The sequence below is a fragment of the Diadema antillarum genome, unplaced genomic scaffold (assembly GCF_040938485.1).
Source record: "Diadema antillarum isolate AM-2024a unplaced genomic scaffold, OU_Dant_1.0 scf00000071, whole genome shotgun sequence".
NCBI lineage: Eukaryota > Metazoa > Echinodermata > Echinoidea > Diadematoida > Diadematidae > Diadema > Diadema antillarum.
In genome coordinates, this window is record NW_027270960.1 from 9,610,841 (window position 1) to 9,623,388 (window position 12,548).

The following is a 12,548-nucleotide window of genomic DNA, read 5'->3' on the forward strand; positions in this document are numbered from 1 at the left end:
AAAATGCTACTCCTTCGCCATTTCTAACCCGATTTCGATTCCGTTTGCTTTATGTGATGGCACTAGGTGAGGGCTTCAAAACTTCTACACAGAATTTTGACCTTTGACTTCTTTGACCTTTGACCTTGATTTTTTACCTATATTGTACATTGGCTACAAAATGCTACTCCTTCGCCATTTCTAACCCGATTTCGATTCCGTTTGCTTTATGTGATGGCACTAGGTGAGGGCTTCAAAACTTCTACACAGAATTTTGACCTTTGACTTCTTTGACCTTTGACCTTGATTTTTTACCTATATTGTACATTGGCTACAAAATGCTACTCCTTCGCCATTTCTAACCCGATTTCGATTCCGTTTGCTTTATGTGATGGCACTAGGTGAGGGCTTCAAAACTTTTACACAGAATTTTGACCTTTGACTTCTTTGACCTTTGACCTTGATTTTTGACCTATATTGTACATTTTGCTACAAAATGCTACTCCTTCGCCATTTCTAACCCGATTTCGATTCTGTTTGCTTTATGTGATGGCACTAGGTGAGGGCTTCAAAACTTCTACACAGAATTTTGACCTTTGACTTCTTTGACCTTTGACCTTGATTTTTGACCTGCATTGTACATTTTGCTACAAAATGCTACTCCTTTGCCATTTCTAACCCAATTTCATTTCCGTTTTCTTTATGTGATGGCACTAGGTGAGGGCTAACACTTCTACACAGAATTTTGACCTTTGACTTCTTTGACCTTTGACCTTGATTTTTGACCTATATTGTACATTGGCTACAAAATGCTACTCCTTCGCCATTTCTAACCCGATTTCGATTCCGTTTGCTTTTTGTGATGGCACTAGGTGAGGGCTTCAAAACTTCTACACAGAATTTTGACCTTTGACTTCTTTGACCTTTGACCTTGATTTTTTACCGATATTGTACATTTTGCTACTAAATGCTACTTCCGGCGGGGACATATTTTACGCACCGCGTAATTTCTACTTTTCCTTGTTTTGTTAATGTTATTGTGTTTTCTAGTCTATTTGTATGAGTAGCAAAGTGCGCTTAGAAACGTCAGTATGAAGCGCCATATAAATGCAATTATTATTGTTATTATTATAATTCTAAGAATGAAATTTCATTTCAAGACCGAATGGCTATACAAGGTTCATAGACATTTTCATCACATTGACATCACAATATAAAGGGTTTGAACATATTTCATACATTTCTTTACAGTCAGTTTTACAGGACTCAAACCATGCTTTACCCTTAAAAATAGAAAAAAAAAAGATAGCAATCCATTAGAAAGCTGTGCTTGTAAAAATGTGGACCTATTTTACAAGAATGTGTTAGAAATCTTTAAACACACCCAGCTGAGAAAAAGGAAGAAAATCCTGTTGCAGGAAGATGTATAAAATATTGTATGTGTGTATGCATTTGCATGTATGTGTGTGTGCATTTGTATGTGTGTGTGAGCATGCTGGATACCTAACACATTCTTAATTAAGAAACCAGTTTGTTAGAAATCTAACAAATCTAACACACCAAATAATCTTTTCAAAGAGGAAGAAGAATAATGATATATGTAGGGAGATGTGTGAGTGTGTCTTGTGTGTGTAACACTGTTGTTAATTGTATCAAAAATGTGTGATTTTTCTGTTTGTGCAGCGGCATGAGCTGATATTATATTTGTATTAATTTGAATGTCAATAAATAAAGATTATTTTTTATAAAAAGTGTATGTGTGTGTTGGGGAGTGGGTAGTCATTGTTTAATTCCACAGAGGAGCACAGATAAACCGTGGGAAGATATTTTGTAGTTCCTATAGACCTGTACTGCACTGTGGTACTCTGCACTGGAACTTTCCTGTGGACTCCTGTATTTAGGCATAGAGAGAGAAAAATTGAGAAAGAGATTTTACTACATTCCTTTAAGTTTAATAACTTTGTTTTTTTATTATAGAAATTAATACACAACAGAATGCAGCTTCAGACACAATAAACATTATAGTTTGTAAGTGCAAACAACATGATGTTGAAGTCGCACATTGGCATCAATGTTGAGTGAGGATCAGCTAATGATAATGGGTCTCATGCACACTTATATTTTCTATTGCAGGGTGCTGAAGTTAAAGGAAGAGAAAGGAGAGGGAAGGACAGAGATAGAAAAATGAATGACAGAAGAAACAGTGAAGGAGAAAAGAGAAGAATAGAGAGAAAGGGGGAAAGGAATTGAGAGGAAATGGAGGAGGAACAAAGAATGAAATGCTGTTTAACAGATAACAAAGATGATTTGTGGAATGAATGGAGTAGGTGATGCAACTATATGATTAAAGACTGAAGATGTATACAGAAAATTGAGGGAGAGAGAGGAAAATTCAAAAACTTTTTTTGAAGTAAATAAGTGAGCAATGAAATGAGCCTGGGCAAGTAAAGAGCAGAAGAAATGTTAATATAAGGAGTCATGACGATACATAGATAGGAGTGGCTCCTCAGATTGGAACTTCTATATCACACCACAACTTGTATTTTTTCAAAATTTACTTTTGATTCCCTTTTCTCTCAATATTACTTTTATTAAATAGGATTATATTGGTATCATAATCTATCCATTAAGCACTAGATGTGTATACAGGAAAAAACCATTTTGACTAGGTTGCCAGGAACGTCAATTTTACCTTTTTGGAAATTTATAAGAAAGAGACCAGCTAGATAGAATAACAGGAAATTTTAAAAATTGGTACCTTGTTCTAAGGAAGTTCGAAATGATGGTATTTTCCTGTATCTAGATAGTTGTGTAAAAATTCTAAGAAGACTATTTATCTCACCTGTGTGTCTTTCAGGTAGCAAGGGAACTGCTGTTTGGAGCATTTGCTTCTCCGCAGACACTTGGCATAGCGTCGGATGCAGCGGAAGTCGTCTCGCGAGCACCGGCCACAGTCCGGCTCATCGGCGACAAACTGACACGCCAGGCAAGATGTGTGCTGACACTGTCCCTGGCAGTGCTGGAGAACGTCCGCATTGTCACTGTAGTGGGTCAGGTTGGGAGCGAAACCAGAGCAGGAAAAGATTTAAATGTCTGTCTTTTTGTTGCTTTTGTTCAAGTTTATCTTTTCCATGCAAAAAGTGCAATAAATTTTGGCCATGTGATGATACAGTCAATAGGTGCATTCACATTGGAATTATACCTGGTATTAAATACCACAGTATTTCGTTGGTACTTTTCTCATTGGCGAAATACCACGGTAACAGATACCGCGGTAGTTCAGTGGGCACCGTTGCCATTCATAAAATACCATGTTATTTCTGGCCCAAAAGTACACCTCTCCCTGGTAAGCTCTTCGCAACGTTGGAAAAAACACCACTGTATGAGCGGTACCTCTTCCTATTAACACGATTCACATTCAAATCTCACATGCATATTTTGTGCCCATGGTACATGTTTTTGCAATGTACTCTTGGGTGTGTTTTATGAAGTATGTGCTTGCATTGACGTTATGCATTACTACGGGAAGTGCTGTGGTATTTTGCCATACAGTGTAAATGTGACTGCATCTATTGACTGGGTAGAATCAATGGAAGGAAATGTAGTGGAAAGCACAGAAAAAGACAAATTATTATGTCGTATATGTGCCAATCGAACCAAATATCTGGGTCCCATTTCATAAAAGATGTTAGGATAGCAACTCTTGCTGGAATGGCAACTTCCCATAGCAACAGCCAATCAGAAAGCTGGGTTCTTGTGGTCACCATGACAATTGTCGTTACAGCAAGAGTTGCTATCACCGCAACTTTTTTATGAAATGGGGCCCTGATGTCCCCCCCCCCCCACCCTTCAATGAATGGGATACAATGTTAGCCATGACCCAAGTGGAGGTCTACCAGTAGCAGCATGTCACTACTGCCAGTTGAAAGTTTTTTGCTACTTTTATTTCAGAGTTGAAATCAATGTATAGAAAAATGGTATTCATTACCTGTAAAGGGAATTGATCTTATGGCACTTTTTTTTTTGGTACATAAGATATATGTTCAAATTAAGAATGCATATTCATTCAATTAAATCTCATGCTGTTTGCCAAAGACTTGAGCAACTATGATGCCGTAAAAATGATGACAGTATTATACTACATGGCTCGACACTAACTTTTTTGTTTGGTGGCCCGATGGGGCCACCAAAATCCTAAATTTCAAATTTTTGGTGGCCCGAGAGAAAAATTTGGTGTCCCGAAAAAACAATAAAAAACATTAAAAGTCCTTTTTTTTAATGAGTTAAATATTTAAGATTTATCATAGTAAGAATTAGAAGTTGGACATATCTACTCATAAATAAACTTCAACAAACTTGCAACACTCTCTCTCAGGCATTCATTCAGTCCTTTTCATCCATCCTTTGAACAAATTTAACTGCTAATTTTCGGCGCAAAAAGTTACGAATTTATTGATATACTTTTCAAAAAATTTTGGTGGCCCGAGGCGGGCCACCAAATTTGCCCTTTTTTGAAATTTGGTGGCCCGACTTTCATTTTTGGTGGCCCCGGGCCACCGGGCCACCGTTAGTGTCGAGCCCTGCCTGCATATTATTTTGATGACAGTCTTAGAAGTTGCACAGAGAGAAGGGACAGGCTAACTTAGTCTATTTTTTTCATTCAGTTGATGCTTTTCCTCTTTTTTTTTTTAGTTTGCAAATTTATGGCAACAAGTACATGTATCTATGTTTGTGTATAACTTCAACTCTTCTTCTTTTTTTCTTCTTTTTTTTTAAATGCACGTGGTCAGAGCATTTCGTCTTGTGGTACTTTAGGAGTACGTTGTGCAAGTTCCAAGGCTTTGTGTTACACTCATAACAATCCATAGTTGTTCTTCAGCAGTGGAAGATTAAATGTGACTTTGTAGACATCATGGAGTGTCTTCAAATAAAAAAGAATCTACCTGACTGTTGCCACATATCATAATTATGTCACATGGGGATATGTGGTTGGAACCAGAAAAGACAAATGATGAGAAAGTTGGTATCTATTCAATTTCAGTGAACTGTTTGATAAGGTATCTTTTGAGGAGCATTCAAACTGGCTGCCTTGGCCATAAACTATGACTATGTATTTCCCTTGTACTCTTTATTGTATTCCTTGTTAGCTTTAAGATACAAGTTTTGGAAGAGGTACTTAAAAGCTGTGAAGTTCCTCTATATCTGAAGAGATGAAAAAAAAAAATAAATGATGTTCTGAGTACTTAGTGGGCCTATTTACAGGGTTACATATTTGTGTTTGTTTGTTTTTACTGATGAAAGAGGTGAAATCAGTTCTATTTTATGCGCAAAGTGCTCATAATATGATTATGTCTTATTCATGAATGACATACAACTTGTATCATGTTCCTCTGTATTGGATGATATACCACATACATAAGAATGACAGCCTGGATCTGAGTTTCAGTAAATGTAAAGTCAAAGGCTGATTTTTGTTGTTGTTGTTGTTGTTGTTTTTGCATATAATTTTTTTTTTGTTGCATATAAATGGTTTTTGCATATAAATGTTTTTTTTTTGCATATAAATGGTTGACATTGCATATTAATGGTTGACATATGTATGCACAAATCATGAAAAGAGTATCATGTGAGAACATTTTTTGATGGGCTGTGTATTGTATCTGAGTTTGCTTTAAACTGCATCCCTGTACTGCATCCTGCTATGGGAATGCATTTGAGATGGAATGCACAATGCCATGCTACTTTAATATCTCTGTTCAACATCAGTGTTTTCACTCCTGTTAATATCATGTCCAATAACTCTCCCTGAATGTGCATAAGGCTGCGTTCACATAGAAGTATATGGTATTCGGTATTCGGTATTCGCTATTCGGGCACCCAGTACGCCATCACCCGCACCGTCAACTCACCATCCCATGCATTGAGGATTTCTTCCTCCTTCATCCCAGCAAATCTTATTAACAATTTCTAAACTGCATCAGAATGTCAGTCTACATGCTTATTTTTGCTAAAGGGCAAATCCAGACCAAAATTGTCATTATTTCATAAACGAGAGACGGTATACGCTGCAAGAAAATCAAACAAGCTCGATTCCCACTATGCTTTACTATTCTATGCTATTCGGTACTTTCAAATAGTGCCCTCTTATGTGAACCGGTGTGAGGAAATCCTATCGTTCGATTCAAGCTAGTCGCGTGCCCTCGAAAACGAGCCCCGAATACCCGAATAGTATACTTCTATGTGAACGCAGCCTTATGATTTGACTTGCACATCCAAAGAAAGAAGACCTCTGTGGAGCAAAATTTCCCGTTACATGCCGTCAATCCCTCGTTTGAGGCGAGTCCCCAACTGGGGCATACCCAAAGTGGGGTGCGTATATTTGTCGTTTGGGAGTTGGGAGTCGAAGGACTTGTCCATTGCAAATAAACTTTCTGCTCAGGCGTGACAAACCTGGAGGCCAAGCCAGGGTTTGATGACTCCAGCAGCTGTCGTATTACGTAAGAGCATGATAAGGATATCTGCCTGTGGCAGACCATTCAAAGTGAACTCAATTTTCTCTATCCTTTCTAAAGTTTTCAATTTTATATTCTATTGAGAAATTCTATGGTCATCCATTTTACATTTCGAACGAAAAAAATTGACCCGTAAATAACGAAAATACAGGAATAAGAAGGAGAGCATTGCTAGTTTGCCGGTGCTGACAATGTGCTATTTGGCAGTGAGTTACAACGGGGAGGTGAGACTACCTCCCTGGTTACAATCAGCCTGCTGACTGGATCATTGAGAAAGCAGCGTGGTATTACGTAAGAGCATGATAAGGATATCTGCCTGTGGCAGACCATTCAAAGTGAACTCAATTTTCTCTATCCTTTCTAAAGTTTTCAATTTTATATTCTATTGAGAAATTCTATGGTCATCCATTTTACATTTCGAACGAAAAAAATCGACCCGTAAATAACGAAAATACAGGAATAAGAAGGAGAGCATTGCCAGTTTGCCGGTGCTGACAATGTGCTATTCGGCAGTGAGTTACAACGGGGAGGTGAGACTACCTCCCTGGTTACAATCAGCCTGCTGACTGGATCATAGAGAAAGAGAGAGAGAGGGAGAGAGAGAGAGGGGGGGGGGGGGGGGAGAGCGAGGGGGAGAGAGGGAGGGAGAGGGGAGAGAGATGGGGGAGGGAGAAGGGGAGAGCAAAATGGAATGACAATAGTTCCGGTCACTACAGTACAGGCATGCTCTGTCTGCATACGCTGAATGTCTACATTCACACACACACACGTACACACACACACGCACCATGGAGCTACATGGCCCATGCCAAAACCAAAACAATCTCCTCCTCTCGCGGTGCCCCCCCCCCCCCCCCCCCCCCCCTCCTGTGGCGCTGATGTGGCGATGACTGATGCTTAGATTAGGCCAGGGTCAAGAAACAGGTGTTTTATATCTTTGACTTTAAGTCATTGATTGCCAAGATATGCACTGGCATTATTTACTGGGGTGTAGCCTCTTCAAACGAAAGATTTGCGTCATGAAAGTGGCAACAATAAACAGAGAACATAACATTATTCTGTTCTTTTTTTTTTATCTTTGTGATTAGTATGAATTCTTTGTCTCGAATCAACTGGGATATGCTTCTGTTAAAAGGAAGTTTTGGAAATAAATTTTTGTTTCTTTTGTACCATTAGTTGAATCTGACATTGCGTGTGTTTGATTGCAAAGAGTTGTATGGAGTATTGAGAGTATAATAATGAAGTGGTGATGTTTTTTCTTTTCCCCAATTCAGTAGTTGTGTGTGTGGTGTGTGTGTTTTATTGAATGTGTTGTTTGTGTTGTGTGTATGTTATGAGGGTGTTATGTGTGAGTGTTGTGTTAGAATGTTTTGTGTGTGCTTATATATGTGTATGTATCAGTTCATAATTATGCAGGCAACCATGTGTGACACATATAAGCTGTGTTCAGACAGAGGCAGTTTTGGTTGGAGTAACTTCGGAGGAAGGGTCGGAGGAAGGGTCGGGGGAAGCTTGGTCGGAGTAACTTCGGAGGATAGGTCGGAGTAGTGCCCGTCTGAACAAGGTCGTGGTAACTTCCTCCGATCGGAGGAACTTACCACGACCTCTTTCTCCGAACGAGATACTCCTGAGTTTTCTCAGGATTATCTCGCTACCACGACTAGCCGGTCGGAGTAAATTGCCTGTGCGGACAAGCCCTCGGAGCATCTATGAACTTACATGCCGTACAACCTAGGTAAAACTTCCTGGGTCAAATCGCAATGTTGACATTTTGTGACTACACGTGCGCGTGTAGTGCAATATTCTAACCTAGTCGATCGCGACGAAGAAGCTAGCGCTCATGCAGAAATTTCCGTCAACAAGAATGGAGAAGACAAATGCAACTGGTAAAAAACAATCGCATGGTCGACGAGCGCGGCGCTACCACTTCCGGAAGTTACACCGACCCTCGCACATATTATTGGTCGGAGTTTCTTCCCACGACAGTCGTGTGGACACACGGGTCCTGGTAATCCCCCTGAATTTTAATTGCCGTGCCATAAATTTTTACTCCGACTAGAAATACGTGTGAACATGGCTATTGTTGCTACTCATAGCTGGTATCACCTGTTATGGTGAAATGCACCGGTCTGTAAAAAGATTTGCTCTAAGTATTAAAAAAAAAAACCCACACACACACAAAATCAGGCAACTTATTGGAGATTTTGAGAGTTTTATATCTCGTTCTCGAAATAGTTTCATTAGTCACAATCACGCATACAAAATTAGATGAGATGTTCATGGCACTGGCTCATGAAGTTTCCAACTGGCATGTTTGAAAATATTCACTAAAACCCATTTTTATTGACAATTTGAACAGTGAGTGCTCCCTATAAAATGAAGACAATAAGACAGATAACGGCTAGTGCAATTAAACATGTTAAACTTGTGACATTCTAGATTAAATGCCATGAGTGCCCTTTAAATGCGTTTACCGGCGCTATATACAAGAAGCCATCATCATCATTTATCTTTACCATGTCTCAAATGGCCTCTGCACCACATACAATGTACACTACTTCCAAGTAGCCATGATAACATGGACAGGTCTTTTGATGCAGTATTCATATGCCGTCTTTGTGATCGCTGTAAAATGAGATGCATGGATAGAATTTACCATGTGTGAAACGCACAACGTTACATTCTGGATAGAGTTTGCTAGGGGGATTCTTTTCGTTTTGAAGTCATTGGCACGTTCACGTACATTCTAAAATGGTCTTTGGCCTTTTCGCATCTGTGAAGTGGCTTCATAATGTTTGATTTTACAAGTTGGAAAAAAAAATCAACCTGTCGTATTGCAGTTAAACCATCAGAATGACTGACAATGCAGGAGTATATCGTCGGTTGAGAATGATAAGGGCGTTAAGTGACCACAAAACCCATAGTGTTCGAGAAGACTTAAAGCCCTTCTCATTCTCAACAGACGATATATCGACAACACATAAAAGAAGGAATTCATATGCACTTGTTTCTTGATTACCGTAGCAATTCATACGTCCAGTTTAGCCTTGCGGTTGTGCCACTGCGCCAGCAACCATTCGGTAATGAGTTCAAGTCTCACTGGACCATTAATTTTTCCTCACTTGCCAAATTCGCAGATCGAACATCCGATCTTTATTGGGAAAGGTGGGAGGGGGGAGGAGGAGGAGGGGGTGGGGAGCAGCGAAAGGCTCGTTTGATATAAATCCACAGAGATTGCCTGCAAAGTTTGTGAGGTCACTACCCCCTAGGGTCTAATTAGTATGATTTCGTGATGTGCCAGCCAAAACTATCGACTTTGACGTATGGATCTAGGGAGCGTCCTATCCAGAAGACCCGAAGAGACAAAACAATGTCGTCCAGGCTACTCATGCATATGGATGTGTTTATATTGGGTCTTGCTTTCTTCATCCCTTCTGCTTGCCTTCTGTGCCTTGTTCTTCTAATTCTGTATGTTTGTGTGTTTGCTTGTCTATCTGTCTGTATGTCTGTCTGTCTGGCTGGCTGGCTGTCTGGCTTCATTCCTACACATTGAAGGCGCTAATAATGACTATGCTTAGTTAGATCTCGTCTTCTGAAGATTAATGTCTGTCTCTGATTGTAGACCTTGGGAGACAGCGTGATTGGATTCTTTGCTTTAACTACACTTCAGACAATCGGTTGTGTACATGAGACTATGAGGAAAGAAAGATAAAGGGAGAAAAAGAAGAGAGAAGAAAAGAAATGGAGAGACAGACTCAGAAGGGAGAGAGAGGGAGAGAGAGAGAGATGGGGTGGGGTGAGGGAAGAGTCAAAGTTATAACTCATTTGTGTAAGTCCTCACAACTTGTCGGAAGGTGACATTTGGTATGTCAGTGTCCGGGGTCAGTGTCATATTCCGGTTCAATTACTTGGCAGCGTTAGGTGTGCACAGAACTCCCGGTCTTCTCACTCCAGATTCTGTCCTCCACGTGTGTCAAAATAAGACGTCCACATCATCGAGATGAGAGGCAACTTAATGACCGTTTATAGATAAGGTGATTTGTCTCTACCACATGCCACGATTTTTAATCTTCAAAAGTGCATTTTTATTTTCATTCTTGCTCCAACATTTTCACAATGTTCTCAAATGAAAAGAAGAAGAAGAAAAAGAAGAAAAAGAAGAAGAAGAAGAAGAAAAACCCATTGCTCCATGACAGACAGAGACACACACACATAATACACACGCAAAACCCAGGGGCGGATCCAGGAATTCCGTAAAGGGGAGGCGCCTTTGCAAAATTAAAAGGGGGCGCACGCACCCTTTTTTTCTTTTTATTTCTTTTGTTTTCACCAAAAATAAAAAGGGGGCCAGCGCCCGGTGCGCCCCCTCTGGATCTGCCACTGAAACCTATCGGAGTTTATAGAGATAAACCATTTTAAAGGGATCGTACAGTTTTGGTCGAGACCTAATTTCGGGTTTGTAACATTTTTTTGGTGAAATAATGAGAAACCTTTCATGAAATAATTATGAAAGAGCATGTAATTCTATGAGGAATTCAACGTTCATTTGATGAAAATTGGTTTTGAAATGGCTGAGATATCCAAAAAAGAGCGATTCTAATAAAGTGTGGGACCCACACTTTGTTACGGTCGCTTTGTTTTACTTTGTTTTTGGATGTTTCAGTCATTCCAAACCCGATTTTCATCAAATAAACTTTGAACTCCTCTTAAATCAATGGTATGCTCTGTACTATATCATAAGTGTTTTCTTGGTATCTCTCAAAAAGTTAAAAGCCCAATTCTCATCTCCACCAATACTGTACCACCCCTTTAACCCTTTCTGTGCCCAAATGAGTTATGTGTACAAATTTTACACACATACCTATGGACAGAACATTACTGTGGTACGCAGATGGTTAATGGCTGGGAGGATGCACAGTTATTGCTTATCCTCTATATCCATTGACTTCGATGTGAGGTTAATAGGATCGCGATGGTTGCAGTCACGTGGAAGTTGAGTTTAGTTAGTAGGTACTTTGCACGTCCTAGCTAGGGAGACTATACTTAGCGCCATAAAAGAGCTACTCCTTCGTTAACCCGTCCACAACCACTTACTTCAAAGATACCATTGACATTTCATGCAATAAAGTTGTCAGTGATCATGACAGACTTAAAGTGGAATAGGAGGAAGGAGTAATGCAGAGAGCAATAGTGAGTGAAACAAATTCCTAGATCATTGTGAAATATCAGCTGAAGTATTTTTCTCAGCCTCCCTTCCCTTCGACCCTTAAAGGGAATTTCCCTACCAGATAAAAGTTAATCCAAAAAAAAAAAGCTAATATATGTCAGGTACAATAGTAAAAATAATGATCAAATTAAAATCGGACTAAAAGCAACACAATTATGGAATTTTAAGGATTCGCTAATTTCCTTAAAACAGTTCTTAAATAGTTGATATGAATTACATGTAAATGAGTGAGGTGATGACGTCATCACCTCACAATTTTCCGTCGATAGTGTCAAAAGGCGAAAACTACAGTTTTCTGCTGTAAGAGTGTCAAACAATGTTATTTCTTGTTGAATAATGTCAAAATGATGAGCTTGATATATCAGGATTTGAGACTTCTTTTTGTTTTCTTTGCACAATTGCATTAAAAAATGACGAATCAAAATCTTATTCACAAACTGTCTGGCAAGTTGTGAGGGGCTGACACCGTCAGTTCATTTTTGGCATATTCATATTGACTGTTCAAAGAACTGTTCCGTGAAATTCAGCGAAACTTTACAATCTTGTAACTCCCTTAATTTCAAATCAATTTTGATCAACATTTTCATTGTTCTGCCTATAAATATCTATTCTTTCCTTGCGGGATAACTTCCCACTGGTACGGAATTCCCCTTTGAAAGTGGACTCTTGGTGAAGATTATTAGAAAGTGCATTGATTCCACCTCTCAACTTATGACTAATATGATTTAAGAAAATGCCTTCTGCAGAAAGAGGCGTATCGCGGAAAGCCATTAGCGTAAACAAAGAACGCCTTTATTCGTATCATGATATAATCTTGTCCACAGTGTTTA

At 39.3% G+C, this 12,548-nt stretch overlaps 1 protein-coding gene across 1 annotated transcript in view; it reads right to left on the bottom strand.

Moving 5' to 3' along the window:
* Positions 1 to 1,816: 1,816 nt before the first annotated feature.
* LOC139717065 (uncharacterized) overlaps positions 1,817 to 12,548 on the bottom strand; it is a 64,650-nt gene continuing 53,918 nt past the window's right edge. Inside the window, exons 3-4 of the mRNA XM_071628574.1 lie at positions 2,822 to 3,020; positions 1,817 to 1,870 (exon numbers count right to left, since the gene is read on the bottom strand). Coding sequence (XP_071484675.1) covers positions 1,817 to 1,870; positions 2,822 to 3,020 — 253 coding nt within the window. The remainder of the gene's footprint in view (positions 1,871 to 2,821; positions 3,021 to 12,548) is intronic.